The sequence below is a fragment of the Dermochelys coriacea genome, chromosome 1 (assembly GCF_009764565.3).
Source record: "Dermochelys coriacea isolate rDerCor1 chromosome 1, rDerCor1.pri.v4, whole genome shotgun sequence".
NCBI lineage: Eukaryota > Metazoa > Chordata > Testudines > Dermochelyidae > Dermochelys > Dermochelys coriacea.
In genome coordinates, this window is record NC_050068.2 from 96,868,303 (window position 1) to 96,895,612 (window position 27,310).

Below are 27,310 nucleotides of genomic sequence, written 5' to 3' on the forward strand. Positions count from 1 at the left end.
ATTTTTCCTGTGCGTCAATGGCCCAAGATAGAAAATAGACTCCCCACTCCTGGTTTAACCCATATTGAAATACTCTGCGTAGAGTTATGCGTATGTTATGACCCATATGATTCTTAGCATACAAACAATCAGTCTAGATGATTTCCTAAAACTCTTAGTTCTATCTAAGAGTGGCTGGTCTACACTATCACGGTAAGTCGACCTAAGTTACACTACTTCAGTTATGTGAATAACTTCACTGAAGTCAACGGAGCTTATGTCAACTTACCGCGGTGTCTACACTGTGCTGTGTCGACGGGAGACGCTCTCCCACCAACTTATCTTACTCCTCTCAGGGAGCTGGAGTACTGGAGTCAATGGGGGAGTGCTCTGCCATTGACTTAGCAATTCTTCACCAGACCAGCTAAATCGACACTGCTGCATTGATTGCAGCAGTGCAGATCTAAGTGTAGACGTGGCCTAAGTAGTATGCAAGAGCCCACTCTCTGTCTAATGAACGTAAGGCAGACTCTCCTTTATTAGCATGAGGTTTCAGAAATAAAACTGGTAAATTAGTTGTCCAGACACTATTTTTGGTAAAAACTTGGGATCAGACCTAAAACCATCTAATCTTTGAGAAAATTCATAAACAGCAAGTCAGCCTCCAGGGCTTGCAATTCACTCACCCTTCTGGCTGATGTAATAGTGCTAATAAATAGCCTTTTACAATTAACCAGAACATTCTGTACCAACAAAAAACAAGTGCTCAAGACTAATCAAAGTCCGATAGCCCAAGCCATCAGATGAAGTGACTTCAGATAAAACTGCAGAATTCTGCCTTGCTGCTGTGTCAAAATGTCTGGAGACAGAGGAGGATACCGGTTTCATCTGTCTCACAGATGGAGCAGGTCCATGTACCCACTGCTGTCTTTGCCAAGGTGAGGCAATCAATATAATTTTTGCTCTGTCCCAACTAATTTTCTTCACCACTTTCTAAATCAATGGAAAAAAGTGTGTGAGGGGGAAGCATACAGTAGGTCCTCTCCTCAATGAAGCAAGCAAGCATCCAAAAGGGACTGATGATCCCTCCCTGTTCTTGATGAGATGAGGGGATACTTTTTGTTTCTTTCTGTCACAAAACAGATCTACATCGGGCTGTCCTTAATGGGAAAAGATGTCTTGAACTACTTGATCCTTCAGGGACCACTTGTAAATCAGAGAAATGTTCCTGATGAGATGATTCACAAGCACACTGCTTCCCCTGCCAAATGCAGGTCCACCGGATAGATCCTGTGAAGACTGTAGCAATCCCATAACCTGACCACTTTGGCACATAACTGGAATGAGGGACCTCCCCTGTGTTTGTTTAAACAACACACAGTGATTGTGTTGTCTATTACCACCTGAACCACCCTTCCCTGTATATGAGGAAGGAACTGTCTGAGAGCCAAACAAATGGCTCTTAATTCCAGCACATTGATCTGCACACACTTTTCTTGAAAAGCCCAATGACCTTGGGTTGTAAATTGTGCTGAACAGGCTCCTCATCCAGTGTCATCATTATCGATGGTGAAGGAAGATTGAACAAAACACCCCGAGAACACTTGGCCTGTTTGTCCATCACCTCAGCCAATCTAGAATGCCCTAAGGCATGGTGACAAATATTATAAAAACTGTCTCAATGGGGTGTGTAAACTCAAAACATCCAGTGCTGCATTGGACACATTCTGAGATGGGCAAAGGGGATTACTTAAGTGGTAACTGCCATCAACCTCATAAGACCAAGGCTCAAATTTGCTAAATAACTTAGAATCATAGAAAATTAGAGTTGGAAGAGACCTCAGGAGGTCATCTGGTCCACCCCCGTGCTCAAAATGTGTTCTGTTTTTAAAAACCTCTCCTCTGAAAGAAAACGCCCCACATTGCTGAGTCCAGTATAGAACCTATAAAGGCAATTCCCTGAGTTAGGCAGAGATTTGACTATTTGAAGTTGAGAAGCAGACCCAGATATGAAAAGACAAAGATTGTAACCACAATGTGGAGTGACAGAACCTTGTGAATAGCAGCTTTCAGCAGCCAATCATCCAAATGCAGGTAAACAAAGATGCCATTTTGTCAGATGTGCTGCTACCACAGCAAGGCACCTTAAAAAAAAACTATTGATGCTGCTGATGGGCTGAACGGGATCACCTTATATTGGAAATAGTGCCTCGCCACCATGAACCTTAGGCATTTTCGATAACGATATGAAATATGAATATAAGCATCCTTTAAATCGAGAGTGACTAAGCAATCTATAACTGTAAGCAAGGAAATTAGAGAGACCAAAGTTAACATCCAAAATCAGAATTCTCAAACTTACCTGTTCAGCTTTCTTAAATCTAAAATTGGATGGAAACCCACATCTTTTTTCTGTATCACAAAATATCTTGAATAGAACCTGTGTTGTTTGAGATGTTGTAAAGATGTCTGAGTACTTCCTCAACAGCTCCATTCTGAGCCAACTTGTAAACATTCATAAACAGAATCACCTTGTGAGAACGGTTCAGGAAAAGGGAAAGGTAGGGACAATATGGGGCAATTTTTCAAATTGAATGGCATACTCCTTTTCCATAATTTCTAGTAGCAGATATCCAAGGTAATCAGCCTCTATTTGTTGATGAACTGAGCTAACCTGTCCCCAAATAACAGAGGAAACTGATCCTCACCGATTGGTCCACGACTCTCGATCCTCATATCAAATATGAGGTCTGGTGTACACTGAAGACAAAGAAAAAGACTTGACCCAAAAGACCTCTTCTCATGCTGGGTCTGAAACAAAGACTGAAGTAGCTGTTATTGCTGATGCCTCTTAGTGGAAAATAAAAAAAATAAAACTGCAGATAATACTGCCTCTGGTATCTAAAAGGAGGATTGGACAGTCTCTTTCTGGCCAAAGCTGTGGATCTAGTTATCTTTGATGTTCCCTAAAGCTCTTATTACTGAAAAGACATCCCTTTCAAAGGGGAGGTCTTCTACTTCAACTTTCCTGTCCGCTGACAAAGGAAGACAAATGGAGCCAATATGCCCCCTCAAGGAGACTGTGGATGCCAAAGATCTGTCAGAAGAGTCTGAAGCATCAAATGATGCCCTGAGGTCATGCTTTGCCACATACTGTCCTTCAGTCAGAAGAGCCTTAGCCAGTCTTCTTTTGTCCTCTCACAATTCTTGCTTGAAATATGGTCCCCCCCAAGATCCAAATGGTACCAGGACATCACAGCCTGTTAATTAGGCAGAGAAGAGGACAAGAACACTTTTCTCCCAAGTGCATCTGTTTTCCTGCCCTCTCTATCTGCAGGGATAGAGTGATCTTGGCCAGACCTAAACCTGTTGCTGGCAACAGCTAACACTAATTTGATACAGGATGAGTGTGGAAATAAGAGAAACCTTCCAGTGCCTTGCTGTGGTTCCATCACGGAACACCCATGATACAGCTGATATTTCCTCACCCATACCTGATACAGCTTGTCCACTTCCTTAGAAACAGGCTGCTAGGAATCCAGAGTTGACCAAATAACTTTAATGGGCTGCAAAAGACCATCCAATAGGAAGTGGCCTATTCATGGAAGTAGCTCCAAAATTGTCAAATACCTGATGGGAGGTTTCCTCCACAGCTCCTGAAGGTAAGTTCAATGTGGCTATATGTGATCCACAAGGTCAGGGAACTGCAAAGCATCCTCAGAAGGGGAGGATGTTGAAGTCACCCTCACATGCTTATCAGGCAACTCTAGGTATTGTGCGCACCGTGCACAATTGCCAGAAAATTTTCCCTCAATGGTATCCATCAGGATGGCTCCAGCACCCTCTACTGCCGTGCACCACTAGCACTAATATAAAGTGCCCAGCCGACTCAGTGCCCCCTCAGTTCCTTCTTTCCAGAAACTCTAATGTAAAGGAGTAAGAGGGTGGGTCGTGGAATGGACATGTGCAACACATCTCGAAGAACAAGTTAGGAAAGATTAGTAACCTTTTTCTTCTTTGAGCGGTTGCAAATGTGCATTCCACGCTTCGTGACACTCAAGCAATGATGTAGGCAGGGGGATCAGATTCACATATACACAGACTGTAACACAGCTTGACCAAATTTGGCATCATTCCTAGAGTAATGGATGACAACACAATGGGAGGAGAAAATGTGCATTGATGACAAGGTTGCTGCTTTACAAATGTCCTGGATAGAGATCTGTGCTAAGAATGCCAGTAAGGATGTTTGTGATCTTGTGGAATGAGCAGTCAGGTACTTGGCTGTGAAATACCTGCCTGATCGTAACAAGTGTGGATACACAGTTATCCAGAATGAAATTCTGTGTGAAGAGATTGGAGACCTCTCATTTTGTCCACTACAGTCATAAACAGTTAGGTGGACTTCCCTTTCTATGTAGAATGCTATAGCCCATCTAACGTCCAATGAGTGTGGTCATTATTCATTCTTATTTACATAAGGCTTTGGGTAAAGGACAAGTAGATAAATTGCTTGATTTCTATGAAATTGCTAAACTACCTTTGGGATGAAACTTAGTTGAGGATGTAAATACACCTTATTTTTAAAGAAGACTGTGTACAGTGGCTCTGATGTGAAGGCATGCAGTTCAGAAACTCTTCTGGCAGACGTGATGGTAATTAAGACTACCACCTTCCAGGAGAGAAATAGGAAGGAGCACGTTGCTAAAGACTCACGTGGTGAGTCACCATAAGTTTTGACAAGACCAAGTTCAAGTCCCAAGGGGGAACAGGCTTCCTTACTTGAGGGTATAACTTTTCTAGGACTTTGAGGAATCTGACTGCAATGTCATTTGAAAAAAACAGAATGGTTAACCACCTGAGGATGGAAAGCTGATATTGCTGCCAGATGAACCTTGATAGAAGAAATTGCTAAACCTTGCAGTTTCAGGTGCAACAAAGAGTCGAGTATATTTTGGATGGATGAATGCATCAGTGAGATTACAGTTTGGGAAGTCCAGACTGAAAACCGCTTCATTTTTCACAGGTAGACGGGTCTGGTGGAGGACTTTCAACTATTAAGTAAGACCTGGCAAACTTGATCCAAACAAGCCTGTTCTCTGGAATTCAGTCATAGAACTTCCAGACTGTTAAATGAAGGTAACTCAGGTTTGGCGGAGCAGCTGACAGTGGTCCTGAGAGATCAGATCTGGGTAAAACGGGAGTGAGATTGGAGTCGCTACTCAGAGGCCTAACAGAGTAGAGAACCAGTGTCGGCTGGGCCATGCTGGAGATATCCATATAAGACAAGCATGGTTTCACTTGATCTTTAGTAGCACTTTATGTAGAAGGGGGATTAGGGGGAAAGCATAATAAAGCTGTCCCATTCAGGGTACCAGGATGACGTCCATGATGGAACCCGGACTGCAGCCTGGAAGGGAGCAGAATTGGTGACATGAAGAGACACCTCTATCAGAGGCCAAAGCCCTGAATTCTGAGGAGCTACCTACCCTAGCATTGATGCATCCGACACCAAAGTCACTGACAATTGAAGGTGGTTAAAGGGAATGCCCACACAAACGCTGAGAGACTGCAACCACCAGATCAGAGATGAGAACCTGTAAAGGTACTGTGAGTACAGTGTCCAAACAGAGATGGCTTGGCAAGTACACTGAGGTCAGCCATGTCTGGAGACGTCTAAGCTTCAGTCTTATGGATTGTACCACATACGTGCATGAGGCCATGTGGCTTAGGAGCCTCACACAGTTTTGGGCTGTGGTGAATGGATGGTCTTTGTGGTGTGTCACCAGGGATTGGACTGAGTGGAATCGTAACTCTGGGATGAATGCCCTGGCCTAGATAGAGTCCAAAACCACTGTAATAAATTCTATCCTCTGTATCTGACAGAAGGTAGACTTGTCTGTATTGATCAAAAGGCCTATGGCATTGAACAGGGGCAGGAAAATTTTTTGGCCTGAGGGCCACATCGGGTTTCCAAAATTGTATGGAGGGCTGGTTAGGGGAGGCTGTGCCTCCCCAAACAACCAGGCATGGCCCAGCCCCGCCCTGCCCCTTATCCAACCCCCCTGCTTCTCACCCCCTGATGGCCCCCCGAGACTCCTGACTCATCCAACCCCTCCTGTTCCCTGTCCCCTGACGGCCCCACCCTGGGACCCCTGCCCCATCCAACCCATCCCTGTCCCCTGACCACCTCCGGACTTCCCTCCCCTGACTGCCCCCCGCTATCCCATCCAACCTCTCCTCTCCTCCCTGACTGCCCCCCGGGGACCCCTCTGCCCCCATTCAACCTCCCTGTTCCCTGCCCTTTGACTTCCCTGACCCCTATCCCCACCCCCAACCATCACCCTGAACTCCTCTTCCCTCTATCCAACCCCCGCTGCTCTCTGCCCCCTTACCGTGCTGCCTGGAGAACTGGTGGCACGACAGCCGCACTGCCCAGAGCACCGGGACAGGCAGCTGTGCTGCCCAGCTGGAGCCAGCCACTCCACCCCGCAGCACAGAGCACTGGGTCAAGCCGCAGCTCTGCATCAGCGCTGCCCGGCAAGAACTCGCAGCCCCGCCACCCAGAGCATTGCGCCCACGGCACAGTGAGCTGAGGCTGCAGGGGCAGGGGAATAGCAGGGGAGGGGTTGGGGGCTAGCCTCCCGGGCCAGGAGCTCGGGGCTGGGCAAGAGGGTCCCGCGGCCTGGATGTGGCCCGCGGGCCATAGTTTGCCCTCCTCTGGCCTTGAACATCAATTGGATGAGTCAAATGCTGGAAACAACCTTAGCCCTGGACAGGCCCTTGACCAGCCATTCATCCAGATAAGGGTAGACCTGCACCCCTAATCTCCTCAGGAGAGCTGCCAGTATGGCCATACATTTTGTGAACAACCAAGGAACTGCAGTCAGGCCAAACAGAAGCACCATGAATTGGTAATGTGAATGGTTCTGTGCCCTTGGTATACTGACACATGGAAGTAGGCATCTGTTAAATTGAGGACAGCGTACCTGTCTCTGGAATCCATAGAGAAAATGATGGATGCTAGGTTGACCATGAAAAACTTTTATTTTTTTGAGATAGTTGCTGAGTTGGTGCTCATCTCAAATAGGCCTGAGATCTCACTTGGCCTTCAAAACTGGAAAATAATGGGAGTAGAAACTCCTCCCCCTTAAATTCTGTGAAACCTCTTCTATGGTTCCAAACTGAAGGAGGGACTGAATATCCTGATGCAGAAGCTTTACATGAGAGGGGTCCATGAAGGAGGACAGGGAGGGAGAATAGGAAGGAAGGGTAGAAATGAACTGGAGGATGTATCGCACTTCTACAGTGCTCAACAATCAGTGGTCTGTGGTATATGGGACTGAGCACTTGGAAAAGGCAGTTTGCAAATAAAGGAAAAATGGGATCTGGCATCATGGGAACTGGTATGGCATCCTTGAGTGTTCCTTCAAAATGCCTGCTTAGAACCTCTTGGATATCTGGGTGGCGCAGGCATTGATGCAGAGGTAAAAGGGGTGGTGTTCTATGCCTATAATCCCTATTTCTTTTTCTCTGCAGGCCCTGACGGGCACCTGGGGCAGAGTACCAGAGGTGTTGTTTTAGGCCTGTAGTGCTTCCTTGAAGGGGTTGGGGGTATACAACACGAGGGACTTTAAGATTGCTCTCGAATCCTTTAGCCCATGAAGCTTTGCGTCCCTCCGTCTGCTCCAAAAATAGCAAGGCTCCTTCAAAGGGCAGGTCCTGAACAGCCTGTTGGAGCACCTGTGGGAGCCCAAAGGACTGTAACCAGGAACTCCTATGCATGGTAACTGCGGAAGCCATGGCCCTGATAGCCGAATTAGCCACATCCTGAGCAGCCTGTAAAGTGGCCCATGTCCAATACCCTTGTCCAATAGCAAGGAGAACTCCTGCCTAGACTGATGTGGAAGCAAGTCTTTGAATTTTTGCCTGGAGTGCCACAAGTTAAAATCATACCTGTCCAATAGCACCTGCTGGTTTGCAATCCTGAGTTTTAAACCCCTGGTAGAATAAACTTTCCTACCAAACAGATCTAACTTTTTTGAGTCCTTAGATTTTCAGGGTTGTGCCCTGATGTCCGTGCCTTTCTCTCTCATTGGCAGAAGATATCATAAGGGACCCCAGGAAGGGATGGCTGTAGAGGAACTCATAACATTGAGCAGTACTTAGTATTTTCATTCAACCCTTTCTGAAATGTGGGGGGGGGGGAAGGATGTAGGGACCTGCCACAGACCCTTAACTGGGCCTATAATGGCCTCATTGAGAGCATTGCTACTTTAGAAGGACTGCAGTGGCTAAAGTATCAGTCAGGCTGTGGAGGCCTCTTTTACTACTTCCATCTGAACACCCAGCTTTAAGGCCACCCTCTTTAACAAGTCTTGGTTGTTGTTATAGTCATCTAGGGGAGGCAACATGTCCCCTCCTGATATTGCTCATCCAGGGAGGAGGAAGAGGAGCCAGCACTGGCTGTGGGTGCTCTTCTTCCCCTTCTTCATCCACAGAGTCCCATTGAGCTGGCTCTTGGGGCCTGGTACCAAGCTCAGCACCAGAGTCCAGAACAGGTGCAGCCCAGTAGGAAGGCCACCAAATAGGAAAGCCTGGAATACACCCTGAAAACTGGGGGAAAACCTCAAAGATTCCAAAAGGGCCACTAGACCAGCACAGGTCCCCAGTGATCTCCTGGTCAACAACTTAATGGTAGTCCTATATCCCGATCCATGGAAATGTGAAACCAGCTCCTCGGGCAGGAAGAGTAGTATCCGATCTCTGACTCAGGAGACGGTGAGTCTCCTTCCACTGACCACAGGGGTGCCATTCCCAATGATGCCAGAGATCAGTGTCCAGGCAAGCATCACAGGTTTTCCCTTCAATTGTACCAAAGGGCAAACCGTCCTGGGTATGGTAGGCTGACATGGTACCGAGCTGTTACATGGTACTGGCATGTAAGAATCCAGCTGGTTCCTCCATGCCTGCTAGCAACAACAACGATTCTTGTACTGCCAGCAATACTGGTACCGACAACAAGAGGATATCCCTGGCAACTGCAAACATTTCCGGCGTGGTTGATACTGAGATAGTACTGGTATGGAGCAGCTGATATGGAAGCCTCTTCTGGCTCTGGACTCAACAGTACCTGTGTAGGTGTCAAAGTCAACCATGCTGGCTTCTGCAGTATTGAGGCAGAGGAGTGCCACTGGATTTGTGGGCTTTCTTGTCATGACCCCGAAACTTAGGATGTTCTAAGTCCTCATGGACTGAGCGAGAAGATTTGCTTGACTTAAGCAGGATTGTATCTGACTTCTTTGAAATGAATTTAGAGGAGGATTTGCTCTTGCATTTATGAAGGCTCCCTGCCTTCCCGACAAAACCCCAACAGGGGATCTTTGGGAGTAGTTTCCCTTCTCTTAAGTCAGACCTTGTGGCAGGAGTTGCACTCTCTACTGAGTGAGGCTGATGTTCTATGGGGGTCCCCCCTGCCTGGGGGTCTGTACGGCCTCATAGCTTTCTCCATTAGGTGCTTCTTAAGATGAAGTTCCTACCTGTCACAGATGCAACTGGGGAAAGAGTGGCAGATACTGCACCGGCTGCAATGTGAGTTCCCTAAGGCACTACAGATAGTGTTGATGGTCATCGCTGACCAAGAAAGAGTGTGGGTCAGGAAGCACAGAGCCCTGGGCATAGTCCAGTGTCTATAACTGGGATGCAGTCAAGAGAGGGGGAATGGGACAGGGAATCTATAAAACTTAGCTAAAACTATAGAGTAAAATTCTAAACTATTTACAGAATATGCATTTTATTTATTTATTTATAGATCGAAGAATAAATGAAGACAAAAGTCAGGACACTGGAGATTTAGAACCAGGCCATGCAGTTGTAAAAAGGAAATGGAAAGGCAGTTAGGTTGCTCCACCTCAGTTGGAGGCATGAGAAGAGTGCGGGCACATGCACAGACCTATGGACACTGCTTTTAAGAATTCTCCAACTCCAGGTACAGAGTGCATGTGTACCCACAGTGGAATATACATAGGGACCAGCATTCGAAGAAACAGCAGCAGTACCTGAAGCCTTGTATGCCTGTCCCTATGAGCTTGGGAGTGAAAGATCAGCAAATGGAACACCCAGAGAGTGTCCTTTGCCCAGACATTTAAGACACCTTACATCAAACCTGGGAAAACTACGGCCCACAGGCCACATCCCCTAAGCACCCGTCTGGGGAGGCTAGCCCCCGGCCCCTCCCCTACTGTTCCCCTCCCCCGCAGCTACGTCCCTGCACAGGCAGCACTCTGCAGGGCAGCGTGGCAGCGTGTCTGACTCTGGCTGGGCAGCACGGCTCTGAGTGGCATGGTAAGGGGGCCAGGGCCGAGAGGTTGGATAAGGGGCAGCGGTCCCGGGGGGGGGGGGCAGTCAGAGGCCAGGAGGCTGTTGGATGGGACAGAGGTTCGGGGGGCGGGAGGCAGTCAGGGGACGAGGAGCAGGGGGGGTTGGATAGGCGTGGGAGTCCCAGGGGGCCTGTCAGAGGTCAGGGGTGCGGTCTTGGTAGGGGCTGGTCAGGGGACAAGAAGCAGGGCAGGGGGGTTGGATGGGTCGGGAGTTCTGAAGGTGGGCAGGGGCCAGGGTGTTTGGGGAGGCACAGCCTTCCCTACCCTGCCCTCCCTACAGTTTTGCAACCCCGATGTGGCCCTCAGGCCAAAAAGTTTGCCCACCCCTGCTTTACATGTTTGTTCAACGCAGGGAAAACAGTAGGGCATGAAACACATCTTTTAGAGCACATCTTTTTCTTTTGTAGTTTTGCCGTAACACATGGACACAACCTTACAAATGGATACACTATTCATACCAAAAGCTATTCTCTGCTACAAATTATACTAAGAACAAACAACTATAGTTATAAAGTTAACAAGACAATAAAAATGGAGAAAAGGCTGGGTCCAAAGGACTGGAGTGGTTCACTTCCATCCACAATGGCGGTTGTAAGGAACTGAGGTAGTAGTCAGAGCAGAGCCCCTGCCCTCAGGAACATTCAAAGGCACCTAGGGAAGGACTAGTAGTGGGCACATGTATGGTCCGGCAAGCACTGCTTGGAAAAGGTTCTACTGTTAGGCACCACCAGGCAGCAGAGTATTCATAAGTGGGAATATGCAAAGCCACTCGAAGAAGAATCCTGAACACACAGAGCCCTTCATCGCAGCACACGTCCCTCATTTGAGACGCACCCAACCCTCCCAGCACAACACAACTCAACCCAACAACCCGCAACACATATAGCCCCTCAGGGAAGCACCTACTCCTCATTTGCCACTTGCACAAATCAACACAATTCTCCCAGTCTAATCCCCTAGACACAAATCAACACAACTGCCCACATAACAGTATATCCAGCTGTCATAAATATAAAGGGAAAGGTAACCACCTTTCTGTATACATTGCTATAAAATCTCTCCAGGCCAGAGGAAAAACCCTTTCACCTATAAAGGGTTACGAAGCTAAGATAACCTCACTGGCACCTGACCCAAAATGACCAATGAGGGCACAAGATACTTTCAAATCTGGAGGGGGGGGGAACAAAGGGTCTGTCTGTCTGTGTGTGTAATGCTTTTGCCAGGAACAGATCAGGAATGCAGCCTTACAACTCTTGATAAGTTAGTAAGTAATCTAGCTAGAAAATGCATTTAGATTTCCTTTTGTTTAATGGCTGGTAAAATAAGCTGTGCTGGATGGAACGTATATTCCTGTTTTTGTGTCTTTTTGTAACTTAAGGTTTTGCCTAGAAGGATTCTCTATGTTTTGAATCTGATTACCCTGTAAGGTATTTACCATCCTGATTTTACAGAGGTGATTCTTTTACCTTTTCTTTAATTAAAATTCTACTTTTAAGAACCTTGATTCTTAATGATTGATTTTTCATTGTTCTTAAGATCCAAGGGTTTGTGTTTGTGTTCACCTGTACAAATTGGCGGGGATTCTTATCAAGCCCTCCAGAGGAAAGGTGTGTAGGGTTTGGGGGGATATTTTGGGGGAAGACGTCTCCAAGTGGGATCTTTCCCTGTTCTTTGTTTAAAACGTTTTGTAGTGGCAGCATACGGTTCAAGGACAAGGCAAAGTTTGTACCTTGGGGAAGTTTTTAACCTAAGATGGTAAAAATAAGCTTTAGGGGGGCTTTCATGCAGGTCCCCACATCTCTACCCTAGAGTTCAGACTGGGAAAGGAACCTTGACACCAGCACACACAGTAACCCCACTCGGAAGCCTAGAATATCTGTGGAATCAGCATGAAGTGATAGAAACAGCTATAAGCATGGCTGAGAACTCTTTATGTTTAGGGTATCACCAGGTTGAATAATCACTGGGATATTCACAATGTGGTACCATCCAATTTTTAAACTGTTAGCCATTTTTTACTTTTAAACATACATGGTTTACAAATTACACTCATGTGACAGCACAGGCTGTCAGCTACCAGTATGAATTTATGTTTCTGTTTAGTTTAGAGCTTTTTATATATTCAATGCTAAGATAAGGACTGCTTAAACAGAAAAGAAATATATAAATAATACACAGAAGAGATTAACATCTTAGGTCCAAATTTTCTTATGAATGGCTACAATTTGTCTTCACTTCTTGGCTGAAAACATTTCAAGGATTAACATGTACTTAGAGCTTCAATAATCAACATGCATTAAGTTTCAAATTCATGAATGTAAATTAAAGTAATGATGTAATTTCAGCTTTCATAACAATAATTTCAAACTACCTCATTATAAAAAATATAGGCTGTAATCATGACTGTAACAATCTACTGACAAGTATTTCACCTTACATTCTTTCATAAATGCTCAGCATACCATGAAAACTGCCCTCTGGAAAAACCCCATGGCATCAATGATCCTCTGGAGAATAACTGTGTCTAATTCTGCAGCAGCCATCTCTTCACCATTAAAGGGCACACCATTAAACAGAGCTTGAGGCAATGGACCCAGGCCGGTCTTTTTATAAAAGGCTACTCCTGCCTATTCAAATTAGAAATATCACAGAGTTAAACAGAATGTGGCTGACTGCAGTAAGAAAGAAAACTAATATCAAGAGACAATGTAGACTAATGTCCAAGCCCTTTGTGTTGTGGCCTACTTTTATGAGTCATAAAGAGTAAATTGAATTCACAATTCTGTGAGGATTTTTCAGAAAGCAGCTTGGAAAAATTAATCAGTTAAATAGTACATGAAGCACACATTTATCAAAAAGGGAGAACAAAAACTCCTGTAAATTCATATAAAGATTTTTTTAAATCCTTTGTTTTTATGCCACTCTGTGGCAGTCTTGCTAAGAGCTATTATTTATCATGCGCTATTTAAAGAATATTCATCAAATAAAGCACAGAGGATTTTATAGATCAGACATGGTTGAAGATATACGGTTGAAAATAATGCTTGTATGGACTTATGCAGAAAATTACCTACATTATTATAATAAAAGAAAACATTCTCTTCCAGTACTATGCATAAAATTCAGTGCTCTATTTCCTGTTTCCTTTAACTCTGCCACTCTGAACTTCACCAACAGGGAAGTACGGTGACTTTCCTCTACACATCATGGTTGATCTTTATTTAATGGTATATTGGTAAATCTGAAACACAGACCTTTGATTACAAACTACAGAATACTTTTTTTTTATAGAAACATCTATTGATAATGGAAGCAGCAGCTACTGATAATAGAAAGTACAAGTTTCAAGATAGACATATTTGCCAATTGTCAGAGCAAGTCTTTGCTTGGAAAAATGTTTCACATCTGAAAATTTCAGGAATCCAAATTAACAGCAAAAACAACACAGTTTTACTTTATGCCAACAATGTGGCTCTCTAGAAAAGATCTCTACTCCAATTTACCAATAATCCTACAAACAAGAAGACCAAGTCATAAGATTTCAGTATAGAAAAATCAATGTATGAAAAAAAAGGCTTAAAATATAATAGGACACGTCCTACCCCTCATACCTCAGTAAGAACGCCCACCTCCACTGTATGTGACCTGGTACTTAAATTAACTACAGAATGGTTGCAACTTTATACTTCAACTGATAAATCCTTGCTACATTAAACTAAAATTGTGAGAATAAATTGTAAAAATGTTCATTTTTTTATTTGGAAGATTTGCTCTTAGTCTCTCACTGAACATCAGCAAGAGGGCATGCATCTCCAAAGTCTTCTAGATAATCTTGAAACTCAAGACTTACATTCTAGTCTGGGGATTGCACAGTCAATTCCCTATAAAAGGCCTCTTGTTTTCATTTACCAGTCAACTGTATGTGCATTTCAGCTTACCACATCTGTAATCCTTAGAATTTATGATGTCATGATTGGAAGCAAAATTTTCACACTACATAGTCACTTTCTAAAGAACATAAACTTCATTTCACCTCAGAATCAGGTGAGGGCTAGAGAAAGTTCCCTGGCAATCTCCCTGACTGATCAGCATTACATGCGCATACAAATGGATAATGTACGTTTGTGCTTTCGCTATCTCTCCAGTCTCTGACACTAGGAATCTTGTGATTCTGAGTCAGAATGGCCATACCCACCAGGCAGATTCTTTCCCAGGAAGGTATGATTTGCCTATAAGATAGAATTTATTCCTTAGCCAGGCTGCTTGGGTAACCTACCACCTACAGCAAATCATACACATCTAATAAACTTATCACTAGGTACCTTCCATACTAGCAGATGTATACAGTAGACAGGAGTCAGCACTAAATATTATTCTTGGGGACAATAATCCAAATGGACCCTTCCAACACTGCAATAGACTGGAAAAAATTCCAACCCCATTGCATTTAAGTGTTTGAACTCTTAGAAACCATTAAATGCAAAACTAAGCCCTGTGCAAAGTACTATTTCTTGCAACTCTTCTCTTAACATACCTTCCTTTTCTCATCATATTCAGAGTTAACACCCAATATACTCTGAATGTCAGCATGAGGGAACTCATTTCTAAGAACATTCCTCACATGGTTCACAGTGAAAACTTCTCCATCTTTCATTTCATGGTACATCTGTGAAAATTATAAAAGATAAAAAACAAAGCTATTTTACCTACATATTATTTTATTATTATTATTTATTATTATATACTAATATTACTTCATCATTTATCATAACAATATACATTGTTTTTAAGTAGAACATAGGATCTGCCAACCAGGTCACTGGTCTAATTAGTCTACTATCCTATCCTTGGCAGTGGTTAATATCTTATATTGCAGAGGAAAGTACATCTAATACTCCGGGTCAGCTAGCAATACTTTTTGTGACTGAGAATTCCTTTCTATTCCCTCTTGTCTTAGCATGAACTTTAGAAACAAAAGACATCAACTAGAAGGGATGCCCTCCCACCACTGGCTATTGAGCTCTGTCCCCCACCATCACAAGTAACCTTGTCATACAGTACCACTTACAACATTTGTCCAGCTCTCTCTTAAAACTAATTAAGTTGTTTGCCCCCACAGCTCCTATTGGGATGCTGTTCCAGAACCTCACTCCTCCAATGGTTAAACACGTTCTAATTTCCAGCCTCCTTGTGTTCATAGCTACTTGATATCCATTTGTTCTTGTGCCAATATTGTCCTTTAGCTTAAATAGCTCTTCACCTTCCCTCACGTTTACTCCCCTGATGTATTTAGTGAAAGCAAGCATAACCCCTCTCTGCCCTCCTTTTGCTAGGCTAAACAAGCAAAGCTCTTCCAGACTCCTCTCATAAGATAGGCCCTTCACTCCCCTGATCATCCTAGTAGCTCTTCACTATACCTGTTTCAGTTTGAATTCATCTTTCTTGAACATGGGTGACTAGAATTGTATACAGTATTCCAGATGAGGTCTTACCCAGAGCCTTGTACAATGGCAATAATACTTCTCTTTCTCTACTGGAAATGCCTCACCTGATACATCCTAGGAACGCATTTGCCTTTTTCAGAGCCGTATCATACTGGTGGCTTATAGTCATTGTGTGATCAACCCACACACTCAGGTCTCTCTCCTCTTCCATCATTTCCAACTGATAAGCCGCCAGCTAGCAGAAGATATTCTTATTATTTGACCAAGTGCATGACACTGTATTTGTACTATTGAATTTCATTCCATTTTTGTCACTCCAGTCTTCAAAGTCATCCAGATTTTCCAGTCCTCCTCTGCATTGACAACGCATCCCAACTTTGTATCCTGAGAAAATTTCACTAGCACACCCACTTTTTGTTCCAATGTCGTTAATAAAAATATTGAATAAGATTGGTCCCAAGACTGATCCCTGAGGAACTCCACTAGTAACCTCCCTCCAATTGGATTGTTCATCTTTCAGCATAACCAGCTGCCTTCTCCCTTTTAGCTAGTTCCTTACCCACCTTACTATTCTTGCATTAATCCCCATCTTCTCTAACTTAATTATTTCCCATGTGGTACTATGTAAAATGCTTTACTTAAGTCCAAATATATTAGAACTACTGCATTTCTCTCATTTAAAAAACCCAGTTATGTTCTCAAAGAAGGAAATCAGGTTAGTCTGGCACAATCTGATCTACCTTTGGTAAATCTATGATGCATTACATCTAATCTATGTTTTAGTCATGGGTATTTTTAGGAAAAGTCATGGACAGGTCACGGGCAATAAACAAACAGGTTACCGGCCAATGGGCGCTGCAGGGGAGGTACCTACGGGTGGGGGCAGCACATGAAGCTAGGAGCTGAGGGAGGGACAGACATGTTGCTGCTTCCAGGGAGCCCCCCAAGGTAAGCACCGCACAGAGCCCTCACCTTCTCCCTTGCCCCAACCCCCAGCCCTGAATCCCCTCCCACATGCACCCAAACTCCTGCTGCTGTTGCTGAGGGGGGGTGAGCAGGAAGGTGGTGGCCCAAGACTGCCCCAGCAGTGGCCAATGCATCTGGCCCATGGGCTACATGAACTGCTCAAGTGGTCCCCTGGCCAGCCACACCAGCCACTGCAGAAGTCATGGAAAAGCCATAGAATCCATGACTTCCGTGACCTCCGTGACCAATTTGCAGCCTTAATTACATCCACTTTTCTGTTTACCTCTATACATTCAGTAATTCTTTCCTTCACAATTTATTCCAAAATTTTGCCTATTTACAGATCTGTAATTGTCCACATCACTTTTTTTAACCTTTCTTAAATATAGGTACAATGTTAGCTATTCTCTAGTCATACAATGTTATCTCTAAAAAAAAAAAAAAAAGAGTACTTGTGGTACCTTAGAGACTAACAAATTTATTTGAGCATAAGCTTTCGTGAGCTATAGCTCACTTCATCGGATGCATTTGGTGGAAAATACAGAGGGGAGATTTATATAAACACACAGAGAACATGAAACAATGGGTTTTATCATACACACAGTAAGGAGAGTGATCACTTAAGATGAGCCATCACCAGCAGCAGGGGGGGGAAAGGAGGAAAACCTTTCATGGTGACAAGCAAGGTAGGCTATTTCCAGCAGTTAACAAGAACATCTGAGGAACGGTCGGGGATGGGGTGAGGGGGAGAAATAACATGGGGAAATAGTTTTACTTTGTGTAATGACTCATCCAAGCCTACCTTGCTTGTCACCATGAAAGGTTTTCCTCCCCCCCCCCCCGCTGCTGGTGATGGCTCATCTTAAGTGAGCACTCTCCTTACAGTGTGTATGATAAAACCCATTGTTTCATATTCTCTGTGTGTGTATATATAAATCTCCCCTCTGTATTTTCCACCAAATGCACTACCACAGAAGTCTTCTAAATCATAAGGCATGACCTAAACCATTTTGGAATACCATTACTCCAATGTGTGCCGGAACACAGACAAGAAGGCAGGCATGAAAAGGCCATATAAAGAGCCCAAAACTTATTCCACATGAAAATACTGACTGCTGAAAGGTATGTTTACCTTCTTTTAATCCTTGAAGAAAATTTGTAGACAATAATACCAAAATTAATTTGTTTGAGGTGAAGGAAAATGTTTTCAGTAAGACATCCTGCAGCAACCCAACATCTACTTTTAGAACAATTTTGTTTCCAACTAGAGGTGGGAAATTTATAGGAAAGCAAATAGTTTTAAAAAGTATTATGCATTATTTTTATCTATTTACAGGCACTAACATTTATCATGGAGATAAAAGCTTGAGAAGTATCAGATTCTTCTGCAATATAGTTGAAAGCTCTCAAAAGAGCTACTCCAGCATCCTCATTCCCGTCAATTTCTTCATTAGTATTTAAGATGAAAACAAATCCAATTCTGTAGGGGAAAAAAACCCTATGTAAATATTCATTATCTTGCTTTTAAACCTTATTGAAAACAGACTGAAGATATTACAATTTCTCATGATCAGATACAAACAATGTGAGGATTTTCTACCAATATCCTACAAATTAATATCTGCAATATTCAATAGTATATAAAACATACTTGGATAAATTAGGACGGTTTGTACTGTTTCCTCCAACGTTTAGGCGTACTGTTTCCTCCAAAGTTTAGAGAGAGTGGGCTAAAAATGACATGCTATTGCTTTATAAAATTATTGTTTCATATATGTTGTGCTCTCCAGATTATTTGTAATGTACAACATTATTGCTTAACATATTCTGTGCTCTCCATGTAATTTACAGAACTAGGTATAAAAGTACACTGCAGTGTTGATTAATTATGGTACCAGTTCAATTGGACAGATAAAAAAACATATGGTTGAGCTCCTGATTAAAGTCAACCACAAAAGTTTACAGACATACACTGAATATTTTAAAGATTTTCTTCTCAAAATGGCATTGAACTCTTGGGGCCAAATTTAAAAGTGACATAAACTGTAGTTTAAGTTACACATAAATAAGTCTGTAAGCAGATGTAACCTATGCTCCACTACAGTGGAATGGCAAGGAATGGCAAACAGAAGGAGAGTGTAATTTCTCTTTCATTGTCTTGTTGGTTGCTTTTCTTGCTACACCATGCTCTTCATAACAGTCTCAGTATGTAAGTTATACCCATGTACATTGATATGTAACACTAGTATTTACATCATCTCTGAATCTGGTCCTTGATCTTAAACTTTAAGATTTAGAGAGACAAGGTGTCAAGGTTCCTTCCCCACTCTGAATGCTAGGGTACAGATGTGGGGACCTGTATGAAAACCTCCTAAGCTTACTTTTACCAGCTTAGGTTAAAACTTCCCCAAAGTACAAACTATTTTACCTTTTGCCCTTGGACTTTCGCTGCCACCACCAAATGTCTAACCAGTATTATATTATTAGGAAAGAGTCCATTTGGAAATGTCCCCCCCCCCAATCCTCCCAAACGTCACCCCCCCTTTCCTGGGGCAGGTTTGATAAAAATCCTCACCAATTTGCATAGGTGACCACAGATCCAAACCTTGGATCTTAAGAACAATGAAAAAGCATTCAGTTTCTTAAAAGAAGAATTTTAATAGAAGTAAAAAGAATCACCTCTGTAAAATCAGGATGGTAAACTCCTTACAGAGTAATTAGATTCAAAACATAGAGAATCCCTCTATGCAAAACCTTAAGTTAAAAAAAAAGACACAAAAACAGGAATATCCATTCCATTCAGCACAGCTTATTTTCTCAGCCATTTAAACAAACAGAATCTAATGCATATCTAGCTAGATTACTTACTAAGTTCTAAGACTCCATTCCTGTTCTGTCCCCAGCAAAAGCATAACCCAGACAGAGAGAGAGGCTTGTTTCTCCCCCACCTCAGCTTTTGAAAGTATCTTGTCTCCTCATTGGTCATTTTGGTCAGGTGCCAGCGAGGTTATCCTAGCTTCTTAACCCTTTACAGGTGAAAGGGTTTTTCCTCTGGCCAGGAGGGATTTTAAAGGTGTTTACCCTTCCCTTTATATTTATGACACAAGGTGAGTGGGGTAATCTTTTATTGGACTAATTTCTTTGGTGAAAGAGAAAGCTTGTCAATGTCACCAATAGACGTTGGCCCAATAAAAAATATGCCTCTGTCATGTTACACTCCATATTCTTCATATAAATAGTGTTATGATATGAATATGGCATAACTAAGATATGCTTTATGCAAGATGGGTCTTGTGAGACATCATTGGAAAGGTTATGATTTACTGAATGTGATTATCCAATTTGTATGCACGTAACATTTCTGTATCTAAAGTTAGGAATATTGACTATGTAACCATTACAATTATGTGTGTACTTGGGAAACACCCACAAGACAGCAGGCCATCAGCCTTCATGGGCCATTAGGAAGAAACAATAAGACTTTGAAGATACTAATCTCTCTCCTTCCTGAGTAGCTGGGATGTTGCTTTGACACTATATGGTCAGGTGGTCATGTCACCTGGTATTAAACTCCATTTTGGATGTCTAGTGATTTTCCACTAAAAGGAGGGGGATGTCAAGACTGGGAAACAAAAGGTTCCCGCCTTATGTAAATTTTGTTTAAGGCTGGGGAGTAAACTGATCTAGGTTCACTCTTCACTGCATCCCCACCCAAGATGACAGCAGGAAAGATCTGAGAAACAAAGACCGGGGGGGTGGGAGTTGAGCCCAGGCTGGAAAAGGGATCTGGTCTGTGAATATGGTGTCTGAAGATTTAAGCTGCAAGCAAGGTAGCTAACCTTCAAGAATTTTTGCATCCTGCCCAAAAGCAACATTTAGGGTGAGAAATTACTTCTTGAAACCAGTTCTTTAAGATCTTAAATTTAGTATGCATGCTTTGTTTTGTTTGCTTGTAATCTGCTTTGTTCTGTTTGCTATCCTTTATTATCACCTAAAGTCTGCCTTTTGTAGTTAATAAACTTGTGTTTATTATAAAACCCGGTTTGTGCAACATATAACGGGGGGGGGACAAGAAGTTGTGCATATCTTCCTTCACATTGTGGGAGGGGGCAAATTTATGAGTTTACATTGTATATATTTCTCTACAGCACAAGACAATATTATTTTGGGTGTATTTTCCAGGGGGAGCTGCACTCAAGTGCAGGGCAATTTCCTAGCTGAGTCTTTTTATAGAGAGCTGCTTGCGACTCTGTGTGATTCTACAGCTGGTGTGTCCCTACCTGTGTGTGTATACTGACAGGGACCAGAGAGCCTGATTCAACAAAACAGGGAGTGGGAGCGTAGGTTAGTGCAGCAGGCAGGCTCATTGGAACCCTAGTACATCAGGTGGCACCCTGGAAGGGGGGTCCAACCCGTCACAACCTCACTTACCTTGTCTCACTAATATCCTAAGACTAACATGGCTGTAACAACACTGCAATCAAGATTTATACACATTTTGATGTATACTTTAGATTACTGACCTGACAAAAAAAAAATTCCGATGAAGTGAGCTGTAGCTCACGAAAGCTTATGCTCTAATAAATTTGTTAGTCTCTAAGGTGCCACAAGTACTCCTTTTCTTTTTGCGAATACAGACTAACACGGCTGCTACTCTGAAACCTGCTTTAAATACAGTCTCACATGGACATCCAATGGGATTATTTCTGATGCTAATATCCAGGAAAGTGTTATCCGGCCATTCACCACAAGTTGTTATAGGGTAACTGCAACCTACCACCCTTGGAAAAATATTTTCTCATGAAAACTAAGTGCTATAGTATGTTAAACACAACTAGGTCAACTAGTAAGCCTAGTGGTAGTGCTTTACACAGCCATGTGGGACAACTGAGTTTGACTTCACATCTTTCTCTTTTAGACTGGGAAATGAAGAGAGAGAAATAAGTATTCATCAAAAATCAGTTATTGTCAATTAACATTGCAATTTTACATTACCTAAGTGGTATGTTGTGATGATAGAATAATTCTGCTTGTTTAACAAAATCAGCTGCATGTTCCTGGACAGGATCAAAAAATAGTACCTAATAGGAGAAAAGACATTATATAGACAATATAGAATCCCTTTAGTTCCTTTCAGACTTAAAATTCAATGTACTACAGAGATTCCAGAAGGAATTGTGCAGCCCTACATACAGTTCTCTATTGTCATCTTAGAAATTCATCACAAGAAAATATTAAGAGTATATATGAAAACAACTTCAGAGTTTATGTATTTGTACTAAAAGCTGAAAATTTTGAGATAACCACCAACTAAATTTCACCACAGATGTACACTCACCATTCTCTTTTTGAAAGTCTGAGAGCTATATCTTTTTCATAAACTTATATGTTGTTCTATATTTGCTGTCACTTCCTCAATATACCTTGAAAAATGAGACCACCAATGGCTAAATAGATATAGAAAGCATAAACAATCTATGCCATCTAACTTTGTCTGCAAAAATTAGAAATATTTTTTACTTTGAAAAAAAAAAACCCTCCACCTTCCTCCCTGTTTCATTTTTGTTTTCAGTTTTTGTTGTTGCTGTTGTTGATTTGTTTATTTTAGCTTGGAATGCAAAATCATCTCTTACTTGCAATCTGAAACTGCAACTAATCCGCATGGGGGGTCTTGTGGATCAGATTGCAGAACTGAGACCTTAGATATTTAGCCCTGCAATGCAATCCAGTTTAGTGTTCATTGTAATTTGCCTCCTATTTAACATACACTACCTATAACAACATTTTATACAAATGTACAGAAAAAACCCAAACCCTATTCTTTGATTAAAAGACAGTGATGCCTTTTCTTATATTGTAAAGTTTCTACAACATAGTTTTATATTCCAGTACCAATATTTAATTATATGCGCACATGCGTACACACACACACTCTATTATATATAGACACACATATGAGTGCACATACTTTTATTATTACAAACATACTCATTTTTATATTATATATTGTTATGTTTTATTCTGAGCTGCTTCTTCTTAAATATTTAGTTAATAACTGTAAGGGACTGCGGAAGACTTTGTTATGGCCTAGCCAGGGAACTTCCGCTTTCTCAAGCGAAGAGGCTACTGTGGGACATAGATAGCTGCTTCATTACTGTGGGATAGAGATAGTTTTTGAAGGACACAGCTGCTTTGTTATTGTAGGAGATAGTTCTTGAAGGACACAGCTGCTTTGCATGGACCTTTGCCAGGTAGTAGAAGGCCCTCCTTTAAGAAGCACCTAACTTTATATTCATGAGCTGTTTTTGTGTAATGCTTATTAATGCTGACTGTCTGCCCCTCCGTCGGACTCCGTCCCAGGCAAAGCTCCGGTGTGCTGGGTTCCCCGCCTTCGTGACTGCAACGCTTGGAGTCCCCGTTGCAGGTAGGTCACTAATCTTCAGTAAAGCCAATAACTCACAGCTGTGTGTAAGCCTCATTTTTCTCAGAGTACTTCTGCCAGGCCTGTGGTGCTTTCAGCACCTTAGCCCAGAACATTAACTAATTTTAAAAATCCTAAACCAGTTAACATTATCTTCAATATTTTATGTATTAATATTTCACAGGAATAACTTTGTTTTAACACTACATGGTTAAGAAAGTCAACAATCATGGAATGCCAAAGTTAAAGTCTATCCCCTTGTGCATATGCATTGTGATACAGTGTTTCATTACAAGATCACATGCTAAAAATTATAGATGTTGCAAGCAGTAATACTTAGACTTATGGCTGCCTGACTCCTTCTATTGTAAGACCATGTTTTCAGTTGTCTATAACTTTGTCAGACTTGGTCTGACATTTTCTATGCCAGGTATCTGCCTCACTAAGCCTCAAAACAGTTTAGCTGTTTCTCACAATTAGGTTAGGGAAGAATACATTATTTTGCACGTTAAAATTTTTTTTACAGCCATTTCACTGAAAAGCTCTAGTGCCTTCATGCTTTGTAGCAGTGTCTTGAAATTTAATAAGGGGATATTATTAAGGATTGTAGTTTTGTGTCAGGGATGTAGTTTTTGCAATCCTCATGAAAATCCACCCAAATGTGGTCAAGTTTTGAGCCTCTGAAAGTCTCAGTTTGCACCTACTCAGTAGAGAATTATTAGAATTTAGACATTAAATTCTCCCAAGATTCTGTTTGTAATGAGCATGCTCCAACACAGGGGTGCATGGACTGAACAGGACTTTCCCTGCAGTTGTTTCTCCCCGCAGCCACAGGGCACTAGACACAAGATCTAAGAGCAGGGAGAGTGCGTGGGCACCCTTAATTGGGATTTCCTAATTTTTAAATGCTTTACTTTGCAAACTTTATATACTTTTAATGTGATTTGTATACACAATATAATATATAAAATAGAATTTTCCACAAATGGGCTCTCCCACTCAGTAGTTAGTTGTGCTCATTTCACCACAACGGAAGCAACTCAGGCTTCCCTCCACCTTCTCCACTATACACAACTGCATTCCTCCTTTGAGTTCAGACTCCTTCTGCTGGACTGCAGCAATGCTGTACTCTAACCCCAGTTTATTCTCCCTTCCATCTCAAAAAACACAAAAGAGTTTTAGAGTTTGAAAATTTCATCTCACAAATCATGGAATTTCAAATGAACTGTTTTTTCAGTAAATGGAATCAGCTGATCTTCTTAAATTCCTGTGTGCTGAAACTACATTCCTTCTAACTCCCACTGAGTGTGTCCATATAGTAGGGGTGGGCAAACTTTTTGGCCTGACGGCCACATCAAGTTTCCAAAATTGTATGGAGGGCCAGTTAAGGGAGGCTGTGTCTCCCCGAACAGCCAGGCTTGGCTCAGCCCCTGCCTCCTATCGACCCCCCCTGCTTCTTGCCCCCTGATGGCCACCCCAGGACTCCTAACCAATCCACCACCCCCTGCTCCCTGATCACCCCCAGACCCTCCACCCCGACTGCCTCCTGCCGTCCCATCTAACCCCTCCCCCATTCCTGACTTGCCCCCTGGGACCACTGCCCCATCCAACTACCCCTTCTCCCTGTCCCCTGACCGTCTCCAGAACCCCTGCCCCTGGCTGCCCCCCGCCACCTCATCCAACCCCCCTCTGCTTCCTGACTGCCCCCCCCAGACCTCTGCCGCATCCAACCCCCGTTCCCTGACCGCCTCGACCCCTATCCACAACCCTGCCCCCTGACCACCACCTCCAACTCCCCTGCCCTCTATCCAACCTCCCTGCTCCCTGCCCCCTTACCGTGCTGCCTGGAGCACCAGTGGTTGGCAGTGCTACAGCCGCGTCATCCAGAGCACCGGTCAGGCTATGGCTCTGCAACTGCGCTGCCTGGCCGCCCAGAGGTTGTGCCAGAGGCACGGCACGCTGAGGCTGCGGGGGTGGGGCCGGGAGCGAGCTTCACAGGCCAGGAGCTCAGGGGCCGGGCAGGAGGGACCAACGGGCCGAATGTGGATCGTGGGCCATAGTTTGCCCACCTCTGCCGTAAAGACTAGATTTGCCTGCCACTGTCATACCTCCCATTGTCCAGGGCCGGTGCAAGGAGGTTTTGCACCCTAGGCAAAACTTCCACCTTGCGCCGCCCCTCCCACCCCCCCCCGCGACAGCTCCCTGCCGCCCTCTCCCTCCCCTTGGCCTGGGGAGCCGCATGCAACAGTTCCCCACCTCAGCTCACCTCTGCTCCGCCTCCTCCCCGAGCACGCCGCCCCTTCTCCCGCCTCCCAGGCTTGCAGTGCCAATCAGCTGTTTGATGCGGAAGTCTGGGAGGGAGAGAAGCAGAGTGGGGTGGTGCTCAGGGAAGGAGGCGGAGCAGAGGTGAGCTGGGGCGGGGAGCAGTTCCCCTGTGCGTCGCCCCCCCATTACTTGCTGCAGGCGGCCCTCCCACGCCCCCTTGCCCCAGCTTACCTCCGCTCCCAACCACTTGGCGCCCTAGGCAACCACCTAGTTTGCCTAGTGGTTGCACCGGCGCTGCCACTGCCTTAACTCAGCAATGCAGTCTAATTTGTACCAGCAGCCCACCAATGTCAGTAGTATACCATCTGCCCATAATATTGTTATGGCACCTGGTAGCAACACCATAATTAGGGTTGTGTTCTAAAATGGGTTTCAAATGGGGCATAAATTCCTGTTCTTCTCTCAAAGCAGGTGGTGTTAGTATTTATACCTTTGAACTTTAGTGATAATGGTTGTTCCTGCTCTGACCTTTATCTCTGTGAAAGATTTCATGGTGGCCTGATGCTGTAAATCAGCATGGTACAGTACAATACAAGCAGTAACCTGACACATACACTGAAGTTTAGCATCTAATATTCATGGAAAGAGCCAAGATGGGAATCAAAAAGGAGAGACAGGGGATTAAAGTATTCCCTAATATAACAGTGTTTGATTAAAAAAAATCCTATTATCTGAATAGAAAGTCTGAGTTTTAAGCTCACAAAGATTAACTGACCTGAGGAACCCATGAGTTGGGAATGCACAACTCCCTCTGATGTCAATGGTATTTGAACACACATCCCCACACACAACTAACATGATGACTGGGCCCAAGAAATCCAGAATTAAGCTTACTGAGTCAACTTTAACTCCACCCCTCAACCCCTGCACACTGAAAAGTATTTAATTGAGTAAGTAGCACTGGACAATGCCAATATATTTGCTTATTATTATTATTTTGTTACATGACAAACTACAATAGGCAATGTGACATTTATAGTGAAAAGTTATGTGATTTTTTTATACATACAAATGAAAGAAATGTCTGTTATTAAGCAGTCTTTACTGTACCTTATACAATTTAGATTAATTGTAATTCTGATAACATTTTTATTGAAATGTAATGCCTTTTGTAATAAATAGGTCTGATTTTTAGTAGAAACAAACACACAGAACCCCATCTACAGTTAATGACAGCTGCAGAAATTTAGCAATTCTGAAAATCAGGTCTGATATTTATATATTATTTAATAGATTAGAAAATTTTAGCTCAGATTTCAAGGTCCTAAATGAAAAATGTAAATTTCCAGCAAATCTAAAACTAAATGCAATGCTATATATTTCCTCATAAAACATAAGATTCAGACATACATGACATTCTGTTCATACACTAGGCAGCAACATATGAATATTCACCTAACATAAGTAACTCAAAACTTACCAAATTATACAAATTGCGCCTAATCTGTCGTATAACTCCTGGATAGGTTTGCTTAAGCAGTTCCTGGAAACTTGTGGTCCATTTGTTGTAGATGTGATCTTTTTCTATGTTATTGACCCACTTTAAAAAAAAAACAAAAAACAACCACAAGTGAGTCATTCACAAAGGTTTACCACTAAATCATATATTTATAGCCAAAGCCATACTAACAAACACACTATTTTCTCACAACAGCTGATGGAGCAAGTAAAAAGGATCAGTATCTTTCTAAATGAGAGAGTAATAGAAAATAGACTCTAAAACATAAAAATAGGAACCCTAATTTGTTGTTGTATGTAACACCTTAAATAGGTGCAATTGTAAGGCCTAGTCTAAC

The 27,310-nt window shown here is 43.0% G+C and overlaps 1 protein-coding gene across 2 annotated transcripts in view; it reads right to left on the reverse strand.

The window, feature by feature from the left end:
• The window catches only part of UGGT2 (UDP-glucose glycoprotein glucosyltransferase 2), a 312,930-nt gene that overhangs the window by 161,964 nt on the left and 123,656 nt on the right, over nucleotides 1-27,310 (reverse strand). For both annotated transcript variants that reach the window (XM_038387171.2, XM_043504676.1), the window contains 5 exons: nucleotides 26,935-27,054; nucleotides 21,764-21,849; nucleotides 18,113-18,248; nucleotides 14,893-15,024; nucleotides 12,821-12,985 (listed from right to left, as the gene is read on the reverse strand). In XM_038387171.2, the coding sequence (XP_038243099.1) occupies nucleotides 12,821-12,985; nucleotides 14,893-15,024; nucleotides 18,113-18,248; nucleotides 21,764-21,849; nucleotides 26,935-27,054 (639 nt within the window). The remainder of the gene's footprint in view (nucleotides 1-12,820; nucleotides 12,986-14,892; nucleotides 15,025-18,112; nucleotides 18,249-21,763; nucleotides 21,850-26,934; nucleotides 27,055-27,310) is intronic.